The 19,653-nt window shown below is 48.7% G+C and overlaps 1 protein-coding gene across 13 annotated transcripts in view; it reads left to right on the forward strand.

Annotated features, from left to right (window-relative positions):
- MACF1 (microtubule actin crosslinking factor 1) overlaps window positions 1–19,653 on the forward strand; it is a 325,486-nt gene that overhangs the window by 13,962 nt on the left and 291,871 nt on the right. For 2 of the 13 annotated variants that reach the window (XM_081962867.1, XM_081962858.1), the window contains exon 1: window positions 7,955–8,262. The exons of 10 other annotated variants lie outside the window; for them this stretch is intronic. In XM_081962867.1, the coding sequence (XP_081818993.1) occupies window positions 8,169–8,262 (94 nt within the window). In that variant the 5' untranslated portion in view covers window positions 7,955–8,168. Of the gene's footprint in view, window positions 1–7,935; window positions 8,263–19,653 lie in introns of those variants that run through there. One more of the 13 variants, XM_081962866.1, reaches the window with a different exon arrangement.

Below are 19,653 nucleotides of genomic sequence, written 5' to 3' on the forward strand. Positions count from 1 at the left end.
AGGACTGATCCTTGTAAAATGAGTGCGATCCCTTGTGCCAGATTGGAGAAAGACATTTTCCCACCAAGTAAAGAGCTTTAGAGCAAAGTGAAGTTGACATCTGTCCCTGGGAATTTAATCTTGTTCTTCTGATCCTTGAAAGGGGCGACGCCTTTTCCAGGCTTTCTATGTTTCCTGCGCCTGGCACAGTCCGTGCATTTCTTCATGGATCCATTAGCAAATCTGACCAGTGGAAGCTCTCAGGTTGTGCAGTTATGTAGGTTTGAAAGGGAGAACCTGATGGAAGGTTTCTCCGGGTGAAGCCCTGACACCAGGGAATGCACTCCCGCCTGGGTCCAAGAAGGAGACATCGCTACTTTAAACACTTTGCAGCCAGGAGCTTGGGCTTCCAGGAAACGCTGTCTCCCCTGCCCCAGAAAGACCCCCTCTCAAGGAGAATCAGGTCCCTGCCCCAGGAACTTTCAGTTGCTGGGCTAGTGGGAAGAGATCTGAAGGAAGGGCCTACCATTGGGGACTAGTCCTCAAATTACAGTCATGACTGAGCCCTGCAATTATGATCAGTCGTAAGTCATGACTGTCATAAAACAATCACCATGTCACTGGACCCAATTTTGTGACTTCTTTTACAGTGGCCATAAAGGGAACATTGCGATCCTTAAGCAAATGCCACTGTTGTTAAGAAACCCATTGTTCCTTATGAGATCTGGTTTGCTGGAATCTGGTTTTGGCAAAACCACCATAAATTACGATCAGCTGACTGAGGGGCATTGCAAGCATCTGCAAATGGGCTGGTTGCTGAGTGTCCAAAATAGATTCTCCCCGGGAACCTGAGCAAATTGCAGCCTGTTTGTGGGCCCAATGAGTGGGGGAAGCCGCAACCCGGCTCAGAGGATGGATGGAGGCTTCCTATAGCTCTCTTCCAGCAAAACCCACCTAATGAGGTGCAGAAATGAACGATTTCTCACACGGCCCAGATGGGCCAATTGTTTATTCAAGCAAAACAGACATAATAAAGGCCACCTCTGTACAAACTGGGTGGGCTTGTATAACATGCTAGTCAAAAATGTGATTGGTGGTTTGCTGTGGGAATGCAGCCAGGCTGTTCCCATGTCTCCAATGACCTCTCTACCTCCTTTCTGGTCACTTAATGCACCCCCATATGCTGTAGTATGTCAGGGATGATGTCACCGCAGCCAAATTCTGGGGTGGGGGAATTATCCATCTCCCACCCATTTCTGTTTGTTTAGAAAATAGCCACAAGGATGGGGTGCATAGAGAAGTCCCACTTTCACAACTGGGTGGAACGGCCATTGTCAGCAGTACCCATCCCACAGCAGAGAAGGGGAGAGCCACTTTATGTAACCCTGGGTCTGCTTAGAGCTAAATATGGCTCCTGTGAAATTAGTTGGCTGAATCAATTAATCTGTTTTTGGAATTCCAATGACAACCGATGAACACTCCCAAGTGAATTAAATAGGCAGTGGAAACTCTGCATCGTGCTGGTTAGTTTATGGTTCAATGTGTTGTTGTGGGAACTTGGCTTAGGTAAAATACAGTTAATTAACCATACAATCACCATCTCACTTCAAACAACGCATTCAACTGTGGTTTGCTTAATCATATTTTACTGAATTAACCACAGTTGGCTAGGCTTGTATGACGTTGAACAAATCATAATTAAGAAACCTCCCTACCTACGGTCAGCTGAATCCAAGCAAGTATCAGCCCTAGCATAGTCCTCAACTTGCATTCATTTAATGACCCAAGTTATAACGACACGGAAAAAAGTGACTTATGACCAGTTTTCACACTTACCACCGTTGCAGCATCTGCGGGGGTCACATGATCAAAATCCAGCTACTTGGCAATTGATTCATGTTTATGACGGTTGCAGTGTCCTGGGGTCATGGGATCCCCTTTTATGACCATCTGACAATCGAAGTCCGTGGGAAAGCCACTGTTCATTGTTCCCTGGACAACTAGGTTATTCAACAACTGCAGAGATTCATAGCACTGTTAAAACTGTGGCAAGAAAAGTTGTGGGCAAAACCCACTTAACAATTGTCTCACTTAGCAAGAGAAACTTTGGGCTCAATTGTGGTCATAGGTCAAGGACTGCCCGCTTAGAGTTTTAAGAATGGGAGAGGTTAATTTTATTCATTTTATCGGGTGTTGCTGGGCATTTCATTGGATTTCTTTTTTCCTGGGTTGAATTGGGGCCCTTGTGTTCTTGTGCCACGTTCCTTCTTTCTGACCCATTTCGCGTGAGCCCCTCGCCCGGCACGGCCACTTCAGCTGCAAGGTCAACATTGCCAACAACTTTCATCATCAACCTCATGGAGTCTTTGGGGTACACAGGATTGAGAGGGAAGTTTGCCTGTCAAAATGTGCCACAATGCTTAATGGTAACAATGGTCATGAATTGGTACTGAGGCCAAGTTAAGATGGAAATACCTGGAAACTGCAGCTCAATCGCTCTCGTTGGCTGTCCGAGGCTTAGCTTGGCTGATGGTGTGAGAGTGAAAGCATGGGGAACGCGGGCCTAGTTTTGAGTCGGCAGCTGGAATGTGTGGAACGGATTGTTCCAAAATAAAGGAAACCCTGTTGAGTTTTCTGGGAAGTGATAATCTGTGGTAAGAACTGCTTTTGAAAATAAAATGTGCTTCTTCAGTTTTGGAAACAGAAGTAATGAAAGCGGTGCTCTTTTGTATTCTGTGGGCCTGTTACTGCATCCACATTGTGTAAATGTAAGGTTTAATTGTGGTTTATTGAATAAACCACAATTGCTAGAGTCTCATAGTATGCTCAGCCATAAACGATAATTTATGAACACAGTGGGTATTCATGCAACATGCTGAATATTAAATCCAGCCAATTATATTTCAATGAACCACAGAAGTAAACCGTGAGTTTGATTGATTCCATGCTTTCAGGTTGATATCAACTCTATGGATGGCCTTCAGGATAAACCAGCCTCTCTCTGGCCTTTCAGTGGCAAAATTTATTTACATAGAATAAATTTATTATGTTATTATATAAGTTAGTATTCCCCCCCCCCCCCGCAACCATCTGGATTCAAAATTCTGGCATCCACCCAGTCATGTGACTGCATTGGGGTGTTCGGCAACTGACCCACATTTAAGGTTATATATAGAATTGTATTTATTTATTTATTATTTATTTGGCGTATGGCAAATGCATGGACTTATAGTAGTTCAAATGTTAATGTCCAGTCCACCCAGCCATTCAAGGACAGGGTGGCCTCTGTTGAAAAAATCAGATTTTGGGCCAGTGTAAGCTCTTGGTGGACATCCAGACAAAATGTGATGGCTATTTTGTCGAGGAGCACCACAGTCACACAAGAGACAAGACCCCAGAAACAATGAGTCCTGGCAGACACCATGCTTGCACATGGATCCTGTTCAGAGTTGACCAATGCTGGCGAGGAAGGACAAAACCTGGGACCTTCTGTGTAGGGTCACCTACGTAGCTACCTGCAGCTGTACAGCAGTGGAGGGTTTCAAAAATTTTCACTGCCAGTTCAGTGGGCGTGGCTAGATGGGCATGGCATGTGACTGAGTGGGTGTGGCCACCTTGACGTCACTCACGCCCAGTCAGTCACACGACCCCTCACCAAGCCATGCCCACAGGAAAAGGTGGGGAAAAAATTTGAAATTTCTACCTATCTACCCCGCTCTCCCTTTGCCAGTCATCTCCTTTTCCCCTTCTCTAGCATCCCCGCCCCATCCCGTCCCACCTGCCACCCCCAAATTGCACCCCACTGCGAGACACGCATCTTACCAGAGTCTGGCAGCTCCCTCGTGTCTCTCAGCTGTTGTGTGCACGGAAAAACCTTGCGCAGTAAAGAAAAACTTCTCATGGGTGTGAGGCAATTAACAACTTTTTGCACTCATGGGAAGTTTTTCTTTACTGTGCAAAGTTTTTCCCTGCACACAACAGCTGAGAGACGCTTGCAGTGGGCACAATTTGTGGGTGGCAGGTGAGGCATGTGTAAAGGTATTTGTAACGTTTTTATGGAACTTTAAAATGTGAACATAAATGTTTTCCAATAATTAGAAGATCTGGCAAAAAGGGGCAGCTATGAGGATGTATAGCTTATTGCTCATTTCAATAGTATTCTTCCCTCCTGCCTACCCCGCATGACTTGGAACATAGGAGGAAACTATGTCCTATTGGAGCTGCCTCTGATAGGCCATGGTGGATTTTTTGTTCTTGAAAAACATGGATCACATGTGATCTCTTCTGTTGCTTCAGTTAGGGCAGCAGAGAAAGTAGAGCTGGGCTTAGGGCACTAGTAGAACAGCGGTTTGTACTCCTTAAAGCAGCCGTGTCTTCACCCAGGATTACGCAACATGCCCTGAAGTGCCTTTTGGAAGCATAGGCAGATCCAGAGAGGCTGCACAGCCTTGTCAGAGAATGGTTTGAAGGGCATATTGACTGCCATGGGGAGGTGACCTTTGGAGGGAATCAGCTCATCCGGGAGCAACTGAATTGGCCAGTTCTGTTGAATATTATGTGACACTTTTGAGAACTGGTAGCGGAAAATTTGAGTTGTTCGGAGAACCGGTAAATACCACTTCTGAGTGGCCCCGCCCCCCTCTCTTCTCTGCCTCCCGAGTCCCAGCTGATCAGAAGGGAATGGGGATTTTGCAGTATCCTTCCCCTGCCACGCCCACCAAGCCACGCCTACAGAACCGTCAGTAAACAAATTTGGATCCCACCACTGCACTGCACTGCACCATACCAATGCAATCTGTGAAGAAGAGAGCCGCTATCTCATCTGTGGTGATATGTTTCTGACCATGAAAATGACAAAATGAGTCTTGGGAGCCTCGCCATATCGTCCTTCCGTTACGACCTCATTACGTAGAGTCATGTAAGGGGCTGAGTTTGGGCTTTGATGCCCCTGGCTGTGCGCCCAAGTAGATGCCTCTGGTTCTGCCACTTTTTAAAAGCCCCTTATTCTCCTAATGTGGGTTAATTATTGGAGAGACCCAGAGGGACAGGAAGACTTTGGTCTTTCCCTCCAGGAGCGCCAGTGGGTCTGGGGCTTCTTTTGGGCCAGGAGAATCAATCCTTACTCCTGCATGTGTGATGGGCTTGTGGAGGGCACCATAAAAAATGGAAGGAGCCAGCTTGACAAGAGAGAAATTGTGAGAAAAGAAGGTGCTTTGCAGGTTGCCAGGGTAACACGGATGGCTGAGTAATCATTCTGCTAGTTGCTGTGGTAACAGGCAGTGTGTGCATATATATGTGTTGGGGTGTGCGTGCGCATGTGCTCTCTCTCCATGCTGGCTGTCCCCCTCCCAAGCAGAATGTAGCAGACACTCAGAAAGGGGCCGATCCTCAAGCATTTCTCAGAATCTCAGCTGGGCAAAAGACTGAAATAACAATCTCATTGCTGAGCTGAGATCTTAATTGCAAGTCATTCTTACAAACCTGAGAAACGCCGACAGTGACTGGGAGGTGCAAACGGATCCTAGGAAACCGTGGAGCTGCCTTGAGGTGCTTTGGTGCTCAAGGCTGATGAGGCCAAGGTGCTCTCAGAATGTGTGGCCATTCTAAGGCCTGGAAAGAAATGCCAGACTTTGAAGGATCTGTGATGAAGGAAGGACCACCAGCAGCAGGAGTGACCTGGCCAGAGGGCCTCCCCTTTGTCTGGGTAGCCCATGGCACCAAAGGGCTGGGCTTCCTGAGAAGGGCTCATTGCTTACCCTTTCATTAGCTGTCCCACCAGAACTGTTGTGAGTAGATTCCCCCGCCCTCTTTTCCTGCCTTAGTTTCTGTGGATCTCTATGCTGTCTCTATGCCAGTCATCTTCACTCCACTGTAGCTTCATCACCTGTGTGTGGGTATTTATGCCTCCTTGGGGAAAGGGTGTGTGTGTGTCTGGTTGAGCTTTCCTCAAGAGCAGCCTATTTGGGGCTAAAGTGCCCCGAGTGTAGCAAATTAGATCGCCTTTATGGATTTAAGGAATTTCCACAATACAATTCCTCCATGAAAGAGTTAAACATAATTTTTTGACAAGGGCCAAAGCTTTGAACAAATTCTTAACTATTACTGTATAAGACCTTTTCAGGAGAGCGCATAAAAATTAAATCAAGCTTTTAAAAAATCTTAATCAGGGTTTCCTTAGTGTTGTGTGACAGTAGTTGCTAGGATTATGACTGGCTAAGCGTGCTTCAGGTCACAGCTGGAGAAAAAGGACAGATCCTTGAGGGTTCTTGATGCTCTCTTGAGTTTGGTTATTTTTTGCAGATGTTTCATTACTCAAACTAGGTAACATCAGTGCTAAATGTTATCTAGATTGGGCAATGAAAAATATGCAAGAAAACAACCAACCAGGACCCCTCATGTCGGCCTTGAGCTACAGATATTTTTCTTTATTGAGACAGATATTTTTCTTTTGTGGATGGAAATGCTGGGCTGAACAAGCTTCACTTCTTAAACTCTGTTTTAATTCCAGGCTGTTTTCATCTGAAACAGACCTCCCCCCCCCCCCCATTTCTTTGACCATAATTCTTTGCCTGTTTTGGCAATACACAACCATTTCTCAAACTTTAAGAGTGCTTTTCTTTTTTAAAAAAATCCTTCCACTGCTCAATTTTCTCCACCAGATGCCGCCCAAACTCCTTTCCATTTTTGCAAGTTGCAACCTCTTATAATTTTTTTTCTGCATCAAACCTATTCTTGCTAAGAAGGTCTGGGAAAACAATCCCGGAAAATGTAGGCACAAATTTCACACGTGGTGAAATGAAATGGCCCCATTTCTTTTAAAAAAAATACATTTTATTTTGTTTGTACAAACTTCACATCTTTCAACACATGACCCCATTTCTATGCATCACTTTTCTTTCCACTTTTACCACTTTCCACTTTTACAGCTATAGCAAAATGTGGATGTTTGGATTCTTGGAGTGCTGATTTTGACCCGAAGAGTCATTGGATGATGAATTCATGCCTATATATTTTACCTGACAATGGTGTGGTTGAATCGTGGTTTGGGAAAGCCGCCTTAGTTCATCAGTTACGTTTCCTAAGCAAAGAATCAAATGAGCCATGCTATTAATACTTGATGCCCGTAATCCTTTTGGTGGCCCAAACAGGCAGGCACTCTTGGCTGGCAACTCTGATCTTGCGCCTCCATTTGGCATATGGGCAGATGAAGTCCAGCCAAGATCCAAGGCATGGCCATGCCTGTTGCCCCCCATTGCCAGTAGGCTGAAAAGACAAGCCAACATCTGGGAGGCTCCCATGGGTGGATGGGTGAGCAGTTTGGCAACTGGAAAGGTGGTGCAGGAGGCGGGACAACAGCTTAGCCAATCGGGTGGTTCTTTGTCTACAGGGGGGGGGCTTCTAACCAGTGCAGGGGGGGGGACTGGCTGTATATGCGCTTTTTGGTCATGAAGCGCTTGATTTGATTCCCAGAGAGTCACGTGTGAACCCCGCCAACTGTACTTGTGAGCCAAAGGTTAGAGCGGAGGCCTCGGTCCCCAACCAGGATAATGCGGAAAGCTGCTTTGTGGCGTCCTAATGCAGAGGCTTCCCTTCCCTTTGCCGCTCGCCCGCCCATCGAGGCCTCGGGGGTCAGAGGGGGACGGGCGAACCAAGGGTCGGGCTTTGGCTTTGCATCCCAAACTGCGGCTGCAATCACGGCGTAGCATCCGCTGCCCCTCCCGCCACGCTCTCCCATCTCTACGCCTCTTCGGGCAGAATGAGGCCTCCCCGGTGCCGCCGCGCCGGCCTTCCTTCGCCTTCCGCCCGGGTTCTGCCTGCCGCGGAGCCGCCTTCCACTCCGCCGCCAGCGTCGCGGGGCTGGGCGCAGTCTGCCCCGCAGTTCCCCAGCCGGCCGCCGGGCGTCCCCGCCGCTTCGCGGGTCGAGGGGGGGGGCGGGCCGGGCGAGGCGAGCAGCCAAGCGGGGGCCGGCCGGGGCCTTCCTGACAGCGGCGGGTGGAGCCACACAGCCGGGAGGCCGAGACGAGCCGGTCGCGGAGCCGGCGGGGAGGCGCAGACGCCGCGTTGGGCTCCAGTGGCTGACCCGAGCGCCGGGCCGCTTCCGCCGCCTCTGCCCGTATTCCTGCCGCCTCTGTCCGCGGGCTCTGCACTGGGCATCGGCCGCCTGCCGGCCCGTCCGCCCGAGAAGCGCCATGGCCGGCTACGTGCCGGGCCAGCTGCCGCTCAACCGCAGCCAGGAGAAGGAGTTCGTGCAGGCCTACGAGGACGTGCTGGAGCGCTACAAAGGTGAGGCGGCGGCGGCGGCGGCGGGATCTCCCGCGTGGCCGGGTGGGCAGCGGCGGCGGCGGCAGCCTGGAAGCCAGCGGGGCGGCCCCGCCTTCTCGGCCCGGGCGGCCGGGCTGTCATGGCTGCGGGACCGGCGGGAGGAGCCCCGCCGCCGTTCCCCCCGGGCCGAAGCCTCGCTCCGACGGCCGGGGCGGTCCGCACTGCGTCCGCCGCCCCTCCGGCCGCTTCCTCCTGATCGCGGCCAGGCGCCTGGCGGGACGGTCCCGGCATCCTTGAGCTCCGTCTCTGGGCTGCCTCCGTCTGCCGGGTCGCCGGCTACTCCCTGCGGGGGCAGGCCGGACAGTCGCTCTGGGCGGAGGCGGCGGAGGCGTCCAGCCGGGGTTCGCGGAGGCGCTCCTTTGTTCCGAGGCCGGCGGGCGGAGGGAACTGCGGCTGCCCGTCTGACCCCGGCGAGGCGCGCTCCGCCGCCCGCCCAGCCGCCCTTTTCCGCGACGGGGCCGGCCGAGGGGAATGCCGCAGTTGCGCCAGGTGCGGCCCGGGGCTGGGAGTCGGCCGGCGATGCGTGTACAGTGTTGAGCGCCCGAGAAGCCCCGCGAGAGCCGGGCGAGGGAAGCCGCCTGGGGGACTCCCGGCTCGTTCTTGCCACGTTGCCCACCATCCCCACAGTCAGCCTGAGATCAGAGGCCCCGGGCCCAAGTGCCTCCTGCTCTGAGCGGCTCTATGGGTGTGTGTGTGGGGGGAGTGCCTTTGAAGCTAGAATCCAGTCCAAGGAGGGTGCTGTGAAATTGGGGGAGTTTTTTTGGGGGGGCTGCAGGGGTCGTAGAGAAGGTTATGGCTGGAATGCATTTCCTTGCCTGAATTACTTTGATCTGCAGAAGGGCTGGGAAGTTGCCAAGATCTCAGATCACACCATCTAGAATCTTAAATCAGAAATTAAAGACATTTCTCTGATAGGGAGAGGCATGTTGGGGAATGAAGCCCAAAGTACAACTGGCTTTCAGTCTTGAGGTTCTGGCTGTTTCGGGTGCTCGGCCGCTTCCTTCAAAGTCACTTTCAAGTGAAAACTCAAGTGCAAACTTCCCCACCCCCAGCTCCATAAACTGCCCAAACTGGAACTGGCTGCTGCTCCTCCATTGGATTAGAAAGAAAACCCGGGGAAACGAATTTCTTGCCTTTTGTTACAAAATGTTACTAACTTGGAACTTCATGTTCAGGGTGGCAAGCAAACTTCCTGGCTGCCTCTCTGTAGCTTCTGGTACTCTTGAGGCACATCTGGGATTGCTGCATCTGGGATGGTGTTTGCTGGGACCCCCTGGCCCCATCCGCACTTCTCAAACTGCAGGCCTGGAATTGAAGCACCTTAGACTGCTAAATCCCGCTGATGAGGATTTTCCTGCACTGTCCTCCCGAGGGGAGGCTTGTTTCTTTCTAAGATTTTGTCCAGGGACATCTATCCTTCCATTTTCCTCCTGACATGGAAAAACGTGTGATGTGGGATGGGCCAAGCCAGGCTGCATTTCTGGCACTGAGGGAGGAGTAGGAGCTGCATCTCCTACTCCACTCACGGGGTTTTCTCCTACAACTCTGCCACCCAATCCTAGTTTGTGTGGTCCTGGGAGCAAAAGTCTGGCTTCCTCTGCCATAAAGCACTGCTGGTTTTAAAGAATACTTACAAACATAGAGAGTTGCACTTTTCTTTTCTAACACCATAGTTTATATTTTTCTTTTCATTATCAACACATCTTTCTGGGTGCTAGGAGTAAAAACTTCTCTAACCTCTGGGGTCCTAGCTATGTTCGGCCACATCTTGCATCAATCTCGACACGGACTCTGGTCTTGGGGTCTGTAGTCTAACACATCTGGAGGATAGGTGCCTCTCCCTTTCCTCCCCCTCCCCATTCTAAGTTTAGTATGGCTATGCTTCTGAATACCAGGATCTGGGAACAGACCTCAAGAAGGCGGTTCATTCTATTTGTGTGTGGGTGCTAGTGGACGACTTGCACAGCTTGTGCCTATGGGACCAAGAAGCTGCATAATGGCTTTTAGAGAGACCACCAGCTCTTACCTTCAGGCCAAGGTGGGCAGAACAATTTTTCACATGCTTGTGTTTGACTGAGAATTGCCTGGGGCTTAGAGGTTAGGGAGGGAAGGGGATGGCAGACGTATTCTAGCCAGAACAAACTTCTACTTATTACTGGTAGTGTAGGAACATTTTATAAGCAAATCTGCTTTTGTGGTAATTTAACAACTTACTTACTCTTCACTTTGCAGGCTATTCTAGAGCCGTGATGGCAAAACCTTTTGGCACTGAGTGCCCAAACCGGAACGTTTTGTGTGCATGTATGTGGGAGAATAAAAACAATTGTAAGCTGCCTGGAGTAGCCCCATGGCAAGATAGGTGTCAAATTAATGTAACAAATAATAATAATAATAATAATAATAATAATAATAATAATAATAATAATAATAATAATAATAATAATAATAATAATAGTTTACAGCTTCAACCTTCACTTTGCTTTGCCTGGCAGGCCTTGTAAACAAGTTTATTCTCTGCTGGGCTGAGTCCCTTGTCAGCTTCGTTGCACCGATTGGTTTTCATTGACTATATAGCAGGTCATGAAAGCCAGACCAGCATCTCTTCAACAGGGCTCCACATCTGGGCCTCTGCTACTCTGTGTGCATTTCTTCCCTTCGCGGCTCTCATGAAAACAGACCAAAGATAAGGAACCTCCAAGTGCATCTGAGCCAGAGGCATTTTTTACAATGCTTAAAAGAGTTTTGTAAATTAGGAGACAAGCTTCAGCAGGTAAAGCAGCAAAGAGACATTTCTGTTTGGTTGGGTGGAGGGTTGGTCCTCTCCTTGGAATGCACCAAATGTTCCCGCAGAGGATTTTTTAATTACATAGGTCCTGTATCCTTGACCTGACCTGACCTCCAACCAATCCTAAGGAGCATTTCTATTGAAGGCTTTCCGGGCAGCCTTTACGAAGGCAGGGAAAGGAAAGGAAAGGAAAGGAAAGCAGGAAAGGAAAGAAGGAAAGGAAAGGCTTTGCTGATCCAAGCTGATGCTCTGATTTACACCTCAAGCACTTTGTGTGCTTTAGGCCTAACTCCCTTGGGGAAAACACTTGGCCCCGTAGGACACCAGAGAAGGTACTGGGAGAACCTTTTTCAAGAGGGCAGATCTTGCTGCTTCTGAGAAAGGTCTTTTGCTAGCTGTGACCTCTTGCAGCTCTTCTGCTGTGCCTCCCTAATGACCACCAGGAGGTCATAGACCACCATTTCCTGCACCCAATAGCAGAGACCCAAAGATCAAGCACCACCGGCGCCTGGACCAGGTGCAGCACCTCTCTGGAGCCTTGCCTATTCCAGGGCGTATGTTTGTTTGCATGCAGATGCTGCTATTGGGGTGGGGGAGGGAGCTAGTTGGGTAGAGTTTCTAGACAACTGTGAAGTTTTCTCCCAGTTTCTGCTGATAGAAGGAAAGTCTGTTGCCGCAGAATTCTCCCTTGCATCCTGCTCCCTAGTTGAGCCTGCCAGAAATCAGATGAAAGCCAATCAGAATGTTTTCATTAGTCCCCGTTTAACAGACAGATGAGCTGCCAAGGGGAAGGTTTTCAAGGTAAAGGACCAGATGTAACCACCCTCCCTGCTGAATCCCTTGACAGCCAGGCAGTGTAGTGTCCTTTTGTAGGGTTAGCCCAAGCCCCCTAAGCTGTTCATGTTAGTTCTTGCACAAAAGCCCCTCTTTTCCCCCCAGAAGGACTGATCCACTGACTCCAGGTGGAGATGGGTTGCAAAGGTCCCCATGCCTCATGTAGGATTCCTTAGAAGCTCTCTTGGCCAATCCAGTTCTGGTGACGGATGCAGTTGTCACAGGGCCTGCGGTAGTTGCCCTTTACAGCAGAAGGAATCTGACACAGCAGTGCAGAAAACAGTCTCCCAGCATTAGTCGAGGAGAGGGGGCCAAGCTCCAGGGGTGCTGGACAGCCGGGCCAGGTCCCAAGAAAAGTCTCCAGAATTTGCTCAGCTTCAGCTGCCAGTTGTTTCCTCCCAGCCTTTGTTCTCTGCATTTACCTGCAAAGGGAAGCACATATCTTGTAATGGCAGAACAAGGCAGGTATGCGCTTTGGCTAAAGATGTCATGTTCTCTTGCTGTTGTGGCAAGGCAGAGCCTCCTTGGCCTGTCCAGGGTGGTGTGGCTGCTGAAGCAGAAGCAGACGCTTCCTCCTTTCGCTGAGTCTCTTTTAGCTGACAAACCAGCTTATGGCTTGCAGGTTTTCAGTCATGCCTTGTCCTGGCCCAGTTTGGCAGGTGGTGTCTTGAGGAAGGGCAAGTAAGCAGCAAGGCAGTAAAAGCTCCGGGGCTGCAGCTGGGCTTCCTCAGCCAAAGAGATTCCGTGGTTCAGCAGGTTACCCTGCCTGGGTCTCCCTCCTGTATCCTGCTCAGTCTCTGAGAATTTCCTTCTGCCTGAGGTGGCATACAAGCTGCAGCCACAGTTGTTATGGGTGGCACAGCAGAAAACTAGACCTGGGTCATTCCTCCTGAACGCTCTCCACTAGTCTGTGGTTTCTTTTTACTTAGCTTGATGTGTGAACCTATTTTGATTTATCATTCCATAGGAACCAGACCAGTGTAATCCTTACAGCAAACCATGTTTTAGTGGAATGTGGGAATTCAGTCACTGGCAATCAGGAAAGAAAAAAGTGGGGAAATGTAAGAATGTTGGAATAAATGATAAAGTGAGAGTTTTTGGACTAATCAGAATAATTGGGCAAAATAGTTTTTATTGCATCCCCCCCCCCTCTCTGCAGGATCATCACACTGAACAGTTTTCCCACTATTTGCAGTGAGGATGTTACTTTAGCTCAACGATTGTGAGGAGGAGGAGGAGGACTGGTTGCCCAGAAACCTGTTGTTGGAAGCAGCCAGGTTCCTGTGACCCACTTTTATCTGAAAGAGGGATTGGGGGACATTGTTGAAAGGCATCTTTGACATCTGGTGGAGGAAACGGCCATTCCAGCCTCTCCTCCTTGCTGGGACCTGCTTTTCCTCGCTAGGTTCTAGTCTTTCCAGTTGAATGACCTTAATTTGGGAGAAAGGAATTCTGGCTTGGCTCTCAGGGAGGGATTATTAAGGATACTTGCACCCCCCCCTTCCCCCATTGGATTTGAGATTGCAAAAACCAAGCGCTGTGAAGCTTCCTGGGTGGCCATGGAGGTGGAGAGAAAATTGCCAGAGGAGTCCCTGCTGAAGAAAGCGAAGGAGAAGGGCTCCAAGGGGCCTCTTTGCTGCCTTTGAGGTCCTGGTAGAGGGCTAAATATTGTGAAGCCCCCTTTTCCACCTTGTGCCCTCAAGAGATGTTGGGATTGGCCTTTGAAGTCCAGGCTTCAAAGGTGCAGCAGCACTACGTAAGAATGGAGAGCAGAATTTGGAATCTTTCCTCCCTTTGTACGGACTGAGAGCTGGATCCTCCCCCTCAACTCTGCTTTCAGAGAGGCCTGTTGTGCCTCCTTAGAATCCTCTTAGAAGGCTCTTCCTTAGACTGGAAGGTATCTTAGAGTTCTTCTAGTCCATCCCATGCGGTAGGCAGGAATTCCAAGATCATCCCAGGTAAATGGCTCTCCAACCTTTGCTTGAACCCCCCCCCCCAAGGTGGAGCCTTCCCAGTGAGCCCAAAAGCCAAAGGAATGTTGCCAGGTGGACAAGACCCTGGGCCTCTTCTTCAAAGACACCCTTGTGCCTGCTGCGCCCCTCCTTGTAGAGTTGGGTCTGTTCCTTTCTATGGGACTGCCTGTATTTCTACTCAGACATTCTTGGAGTGGCTTGCTCTGGGAGGGAGGGAGGGAGGGAGGGAGGGTCTCCAGGGCTGCTGTTTAATGCGGTCTTTGATATCCTCTTCCCATTTAATGGAATATTTCATGGATTTAATGGATAGCCCAAAGCCCAAAGCAGTGAGGCTTAGTTGTCCCGTTAAAGCTAGTTGCTCCTGTAAGGGATTACAATTCTGGCAGTTGCATTGACTTTTAGCATGGCAGTTGGGAGGAAGAGGAGGAGGAGGAGGAGGGGGAGGGTCCCACTGGAAGGAAGAGTTGGGACCACGTAAATAACATTCTTTGGAAGAGAAACTAAACTTCGTTCCAGCTTTGCTTTTGGGGATTCTTTGGGTGCTTTTGCAGTTTTCAACCTTTGGCATAATTTATCTTCTGCTTGATATGGAATAGGGGAAGGGGCTTTAGGTGGCATCCTAAGGCTTTTGGGTCTCCAGCCTATCACTGTAGCCCTACTGGCTTAAAGCCTGTAAACTTAATCTTTTAAATGATACATGAGAAGCCTGGCTGCTTGCACAGACATTGGTTGTGGAGCAATGTGGAGCCATGAAGACACCTGAGCTTCAGTCAAGAAACCTGGGACCTTATTCTCAGGATGAGGGTGAAGAATACTGTCCCTTTCCATTCCTGTCCTTCCTTTCTAGGCAGCCCAAGCCTTCTAAGAGTCACACAGAATTGCTAGCAAATGTAGCTGTGCCAGTTGCTCAAGCTCTGGTCTCTTACTGATCATAGGTCACACACCACATTAAGTCACAATGCGGTTTCTTTGGTTTGAGGTTACTGTATTGTGGCAACCTGGATATTGATGCTGCTATTGCTTGTAAATCAAGGTTGAAGGCTTAACATGTTGCAAAACAGGTTGTAGCTTTGTAATACATTTGTTAATACAAACCACAACTTCACATGCTGTGTATATACAACCCCTGCGTTGTGGTTTCTGCGGGTGGGAGCTGGGTGGGTGGGTGGCCTTGCGGGGTAACCAGATGGTGCTCGACCCCTTTCAATGTATGAGTCTTAATCTCCTGCTTGGTTGCCAGGGGAATCGAAGCATTTTTTGTAAGCATAAAAAGTGCCCACTGAGTTCTCACCACACAGCCGCACCATCAATTCTAGCCCAAAGTCGTGTCTGACAACGAACAAGGGAAGGGACAGGAGATTAGGAGTAAGAGGCCCAGGGGGCAAAAAAGCTCCTTGCAATAAAGAGTTCTTGCTCATTTTTTGTGGGTGGGGGGTTGTATTTGATTGGGGCCGTGCCCAGGAATGCCATCTGTGTGATATTTTGTGCTGGATTTAAAGAGGAGCAAACCCTGGTCCCCTTTTCCTTTCTCAATCAGCTCAGAGCAGGTTTCTCAACCTTGCTGGCTGGGGATCGTGGGCACCAGTGCCGGCTGAGGGAGTCCTGCTTCGGCTGGGCTGCTTTGACGGAAGCCCACTTTCTTTTGAGAAGCTCCCTTTGAAGGTGGCTTCGGCCTCAGCACTTCCCAAGAGCGTTGCCATCCCTCTGCTAGACTTCTGTTTTGGCAAGCGGTGAGTCTGGTTTGTGTGGGTTATTACTTCTGCTTGGGCTGTTTTGTGCCTGTGAGCGGCCGGTGAGGCAATGCTGGGTCTCCCCACACCCAGTCCTTAAGCGCTCTTCTTCCCACAGGTCCCCACAGCCCCAGTCTTCCCAGGTACGAGGCCAAAGGCTTTGCACGGGTGTGGTGGTTTCGTGTCAAATTCCCACTGAAATTCTCTTTCCTGTTCCATGGCTGGCAGATAGAAACAGAACTGAAATCCTTATTATTCCTTAAAAATAATCAGGAAAACAAGATTATCCTGAAAATCCAGACATTTTAAATGCTGGCTGACGATGATAGCAAAGGAAAAGAGACGCATCACACAGCCGCTGATCTGGTTAGATAGTTTCAGACTTGCTTTTCCAGACGACCAACCTGCATCCTTGCCTCGCCTTTAAAAGAAAGGAAGAGAAGAAAAGGAGCTTTAGTGGATCCGGGGCTTTCATGGACTGAGAAGGGAAGTGAGCGATCCGGGTGCTAAATAATTTTACACCTGCAAGATGAATCCCAGCAAATTGATTTCAGGATTGTAGTCTTTCAGCTGAGCTTCTGGAGATATCTCATTTTTTAAAAAATCCACGGTTTTATCAGAGAGCGTTAGCGGCTGCTGTTGTTATTTTCCTGGGGCTCTGTGAAAACGAGGGTACCCGTAACTCCTGAGTAGACTCACAGTGGGGCCTGTAGCTGCCCTCACAGGGGAAGAAATTTTGCCGACAATCCCACAGATGTTATTGGAAATAATTGGGGGAGGGGAATGGGGGGGGCTTGTGAATGTACAGAATCCCTGTAGCAAACAGGTCCTGAGCACAGCTCCTGACTTTCAGGCAAGGAAGAGCGGGTTGCCAGGGGTCACAGCTGACAATCGTTTTGAAGAATCCGGGTGTGGGGCGTGGGGGCTGCAAATAGAATCAAAAAATTCAAAATGGCAGCCACGTCTGTTTGCTTCACAGCCTGCCCCCTTTTGTACGGATTGCAGTGGATGGAAAAAGGGTGGAACTCTGTGTGCTCAGACTCATTTGGGTGTGTCTGTCTGTCTGTCTGTCTGTCTGTCTACAGGTAGTCAATTTAGCAACCATTCATATAGTGACTGAAGTTACCTTACCACAGCACTGAGAAAAGTGTCCTCACACTTAAAACCATTGCAACGTCCACACAGTCATGTGATGAAAATTTGGGTGCCTGGCGACTGCATGTATTTATGACGGTTGCAGCATCCTCGGGTCCTGTGGCCATCGCCTGCCACCTTCCCAGCTGGTTCCCCACAAGCAAAATCAATGGGAGAAGCCAGATTTGCCTAATGAATCACTTGACTGCGATGATTCGCTTAACAACTATGGCAAAAAAGGTCATAAAATTGAGCACGACTCACTTAGCAAAGGAACCAAATTGTGGTTGTAAGTAGAGACTACTTGTATACACAGGCACACATATCCTCCACACTCCATCTGCTCAGGTTTAGCGCATTCCCAAGGGATCTGCTCCTGAAACGCATTGTGTCTCCTGCTGATCCTCCCAGGCCTTGTGGCTGGGTGCTCACACTTCAGGTGGTCGCAGAGCTTCAGGTAAAGAGACCTTTGCGTTTGTTGCTGCAGAAGTGCCCGGGTTTTGCAGTGTGACCATTGATGGAGCTGCTTGGCTTGTTCTTTGTATCCTGCACTCTGCATTAAGCCATGATTTCTTAAACATGATTCGTTGAATGGCTACCATTGATTGGAATGTGGTGTGCCTTAAACCTTGGGTTTTTACTACAACGGGTTGCACAACATGCCAACCCAAACCCAAGTAAGTGACACGGTGGCACAGCCGAGATGATGACGATGACGATGATGGGCACTTTATTGCAGTATGTGAGGTTCAGGACTCCACTTCCCCAAGGAGCTTCCTGGATGTCTTTGAACGGCCACTTTCTCTCTGTTCCACTCAGGGACCATAAACCGTCCCTTTATTTCAGAAAACTGCCCTTTGTTTTTTTTTTTACAAAACTCAATATTGTCCTTTGTTTTGGTCATTTTTACCATACAAATGGTATGCAGTGGCTCAGTGGCTAAGGCGCTGAGCTTGTCAATCAGAAAGTTTGGCAGTTCAGCAATTCGAATCCCTAGCACTGCATAACGGAGTGAGCTCCCGTTACCTGTCCCAGCTTCTGCCAACCTAGCACTTCAAAAGCATGTAAAAATGCAAGTAGAAAAATAGGAACCACCTTTGGTGGGAAGGTAACAGCACTCCGTGCACCTTCGGCATTTAGTCATGCCGGCCACATGACCACTGAGACGTCTTTGGACAGCGCTGGCTCTTCCGTTTTGGAGCGGAGATGAGCACCACCCCCTAGAGTCGGGAACGACTAGCACATACATGCAAGGGGAACCTTTACCTTTACTTTACCATACAAATAGTAACATTTAATGCATAGTCTTTCATATTTGTATGAAAATTATGCAAATTGATTTGTCTTTTAAAAATTAATTTACATATTGTTTTGCTTTAGATATTTTTTATAGAATATGGCTTTATGACAACCAAGTTTTTCTTGGTTTTGCTTTTGAATTTTCCTTGGCAAAACAAAGTTATAAAAAACAAACATTTTGTTTTATTCTTTTGACTCTCTTTCAGATTTGCTTGCTTTTCAGGTTTGTTCTTTATTTTTTCCAAGATAATGTGGTCACCATAAATTTGCCCCACAAATCTGCTGTTCAGATAAAATGAGAGGAGTCCCCCACATATCCTTTCTTGAGCCATTAGGGAAAGTTAGAAATGAAACAAAAAATAATTAGTTCCCATAGAAGAGGCATTTTGTCAATAGGCTGGTATTTCATCCATTTGGCTGCTTCATTTGGGAGTAAGAGAATGTCAGTTGGTTAACCTTAATGTTTTAGTAAGTTTTGTTGTTGTTAGTTGCGAAGTCATGTCCGACCCACTGCGACCCCATGGACAACACTCCCCCAGGTCTTCCTGTCCTCTACCATCCTCTGGAGTCAATTTAAGCTCATGCTGACTGCTTCAGTGACTCCATTCAGCCACCTCATTCTCTGTCATCCCCTTCTTCTTTTGCCCTCCATCTTTCCCAGCATGAGGCTCTTCTCCAGTGAGTCCTTCCTCCTTCTCATTAGGTGGCCAAAGTGTTTGAGTTTCCTCTTCAGGATCTGGCCTTCTAAAAAGCAGTCAGGGTTAATCTCCTCTAGGACTGACCGGTTGGATCGCCTTGCAGTCCAAGGGACTCAATGCAGGAGTCTTCTCCAGCACCAGAGTTCAAAGGCCTCCATTCTTTGGCGCTCAGCCTTTCTTATGGTCCAACCTTCGGAGCCATCCATTGCAACTGGGAAAACCGTAGCCTTGACCATACGCACTTTTGTTGGCAGAGTGATGTCTGTGTTTTTTAATATGCTGCCTAGAGTTGCCATAGCTTTCCTCCCCAGGAGCAAGCGTCTTTTAATTTTTTGGCTGCAGTCCCCATCTGCGGTGATCTTGGAGCCCAGGAAAATAAAATCTGTCGCTACCTCCATTTCTTCCCCATTTATTTGCCAGTAATTGAGAGGGCCATATGCCATGATCTTAATTTTCGTAATGTTGAGTTTGAAGCCAACTTTTGCACTCTCCTTCTTCACTCGCATCCAGAGGCTCTTTAGTTCCTCTTCACTTTCTGCCATTAGAGTGGCAGCATCTGCATACCTGAGGAGGTTGTTGATATTTCTCCCGGCAATCTTAATTCCAATATTTGATTCATCTAGCCCCGCCTTTCTCATGATGTGCTCTGCATATAAGTTAAATAGGCAGGGTGACAGTATACAGCCTTGCTGGACTCCTTTCCCAGTTTTGAACCAATCAGTGGTTCCGTGTCCGGTTCTCACTGTTGCTTCTTGACATATAGGTTTCTCAAGAGATAAATAAGATGGTCTGGTACTCCCATCTCTTTAAGAACTTGCCACAATTTGTTGTGATCCACACAATCAAAGGCTTTAGCACAGTCAATGAAGCAGATCTTTTTCTGGAACTCCCTAACTTTC

The sequence above is a fragment of the Natrix helvetica genome (genome assembly GCF_964273705.1).
Source record: "Natrix helvetica genome assembly, chromosome: 9".
Lineage (NCBI taxonomy): Eukaryota > Metazoa > Chordata > Lepidosauria > Squamata > Natricidae > Natrix > Natrix helvetica.